The sequence below is a fragment of the Babylonia areolata genome, chromosome 20 (assembly GCF_041734735.1).
Source record: "Babylonia areolata isolate BAREFJ2019XMU chromosome 20, ASM4173473v1, whole genome shotgun sequence".
Taxonomy (NCBI): Eukaryota; Metazoa; Mollusca; class Gastropoda; order Neogastropoda; family Buccinidae; genus Babylonia; species Babylonia areolata.
Window position 1 is genome coordinate 6264067 of NC_134895.1, and position 2500 is coordinate 6266566.

General features: G+C 50.6%; 1 protein-coding gene across 6 annotated transcripts in view; it reads right to left on the reverse strand.

The window, feature by feature from the left end:
* Positions 1 to 2500, reverse strand: part of LOC143294965 (uncharacterized) — a 206819-nt gene that overhangs the window by 15204 nt on the left and 189115 nt on the right. For 5 of the 6 annotated variants that reach the window (XM_076606493.1, XM_076606489.1, XM_076606490.1 and 2 more), the window contains one exon: positions 2039 to 2169. In XM_076606493.1, the coding sequence (XP_076462608.1) occupies positions 2039 to 2169 (131 nt within the window). The remainder of the gene's footprint in view (positions 1 to 2038; positions 2170 to 2500) is intronic. The other variant, XM_076606492.1, reaches the window with a different exon arrangement.

Sequence of the window (2500 nt, forward strand, 5' to 3'; positions counted from 1 at the left end):
CCTTCATTTTCTTCTCTCTACCTCTTTCTATTGTTTCCTTTTAAATGAGTGTTTCTTCTTTTTCTTTTTCTTCTTTTTTTTGTTTTTGTTTTTGTCTGGGCACGATGAAAAGAAGCTTATTATAACTTGTGCTTTTATCCTCCAGTCAAACATTGGTGTGTCAATCTTTAAAAGAAATTTTTGAATGAAAGATTGAAACGCAGACAGAAAGACGGATAGGGGACCATCTCAGGGCTGACCCCCTCCCCAGTTCTTTACACCAAACTGGAACCAATCTAATGTTACAAAGGTCAGTTACAAAAAATAATCACAGGGCCGTGTCTTCAGTGTGGTGTTTACTTTCAGTTTCAAAGACACCCTGAAAGCTTCTCTGAAGGCCTTCAACATCAGCCACGACACATGGGAGCTGAATGCAATGGACAGACCAAAGTGACGTTCAGCTGTCCACAAAGGCGCCAAATCTTGTGAGGCCAACAGAATCGCTGCAGCAGAGCAACACAGACAGGCCAGAAAAAGCAGTGCCAGCAAGTCCCCGACAGCCGCCACCATCCCCTGTCCACACTGCGTCAGAACCTTCCGGGCGCGGATTGGCCTGACCAGTCATCAGCGCACCCACCCACCCACCCCCAGGGTGACTAGATGGTCCTCGTCGATCCCGACGGACGAACCACTTTCAGTTTCTAGGAACTGTCAAAGCGTGCGGACTGTTCCATACACGCTTCACGACATCTGCTTGAAAAACACCAAAAGGAACAGATTCCCGACCAGCCAACACTCTGTTCGGGCTTTGTGACCCTGACCTCCCACCCACCCCCACCCCCTCTCCCAGTCTGGAATCAAAATAATGGACCCCTTCAGGGCTGACTAGTCATCAGTTTCTCAAACCAAACTAATGCTGACAAAGGTCAATCACAATACATGTATCAAAAATTAATGACCACTTCTTCCAAGTCTGGTAAGATGAAACCTACTGGGAAATGGCTGACAAGCGACGGGCGCAATGGCCGAGTGGTTATAGCGTTGGACTTTCCATCTGAGGGTCCCGGGCTCGATTCTCGGTAACGTCGCCTGGTGGGTAAAGGGTGGAGATTTTTCCGATCTCCCAGGTCAACAGCTCCGAAAATGGAGAATGGCTGCCTTCATGGCGGGGTGAAAACACGTAAAAGCCCACTCGTGTACATACGAGTGAACGTGGGAGTTGCAGGCCATGAACTAAGAAGAAGAAGAAGGCTGACAGGCAATGTTAGCGACACGTGATCAGGACAGCGACATGCGACAGGGTACTGACTGTGTGTGTGAGCTGTCCAGTGATGTAGGGAGGGATACTGACTGTGTGTGTGAGCTGTCCAGTGATGTAGGAAGGGACACTGACTGTGTGTGTGAGCTGTCCAGTGATGTAGGAAGGGGTGCTGACTGTGTGTGTGAGCTGTCCAGTGATGTAGGAAGGGGTACTGACTGTGTGTGTGAGCTGTCCAGTGATGTAGGACAGGACACTGTGTGTGTGAGCTGTCCAGTGATGTAGGAAGGGGTACTGACTGTGTGTGTGAGCTGTCCAGTGATGTAGGACAGGACACTGACTGTGTGTGTGAGCTGTCCAGTGATGTAGGACAGGATACTGACTGTGTGTGTGAGCTGTCCAGTGATGTAGGAAGGGACACTGACTGTGTGTGTGAGCTGTCCAGTGATGTAGGAAGGGGTACTGACTGTGTGTGAGCTGTCCAGTGATGTAGGACCCTGACTGTGTGTGTGAGCTGTCCAGTGATGTAGGACAGGGTACTGACTGTGTGTGTGAGCTGTCCAGTGATGTAGGAAGGGGTACTGACTGTGTGTGTGAGCTGTCCAGTGATGTAGGAAGGGACACTGACTGTGTGTGTGAGCTGTCCAGTGATGTAGGACAGGACACTGACTGTGTGTGTGAGCTGTCCAGTGATGTAGGACAGGACACTGACTGTGTGTGTGAGCTGTCCAGTGATGTAGGAAGGGATACTGACTGTGTGTGTGAGCTGTCCAGTGATGTAGGAAGGGGTACTGTACTGACTGTGTGTGTGAGCTCTCCAGTGATGTAGGACGGGCTGAAGAAGACTGGTGTGCTGGACAGGTCGGCCATGTTGTAGAACTCGGAGCGCTCACAGGGCGCGTGGAACACCTCCTCCGTCCGTCTGCGTCCTGCTGACAGCCAGACAGTGACCAGCACACAGTGACCACCACACTGACTAACACACAGTGACCACCACACAGTGACCAACACACAGTGACCAACACACAGTGACCACCACACAGTGACCAACACACAGTGACCAACACACAGTGACCACCACACTGACCAACACACAGTGACCAGCACACAGTGACCAACACACTGACTAACACACAGTGACCACACATTGACCATTACACAGTGACCACCACACAGTGACCAACACACAGTGACCAGCACACAGTGACCAACACACTGACTAACACACAGTGACCAACACACTGATAACACACAGTGACCACA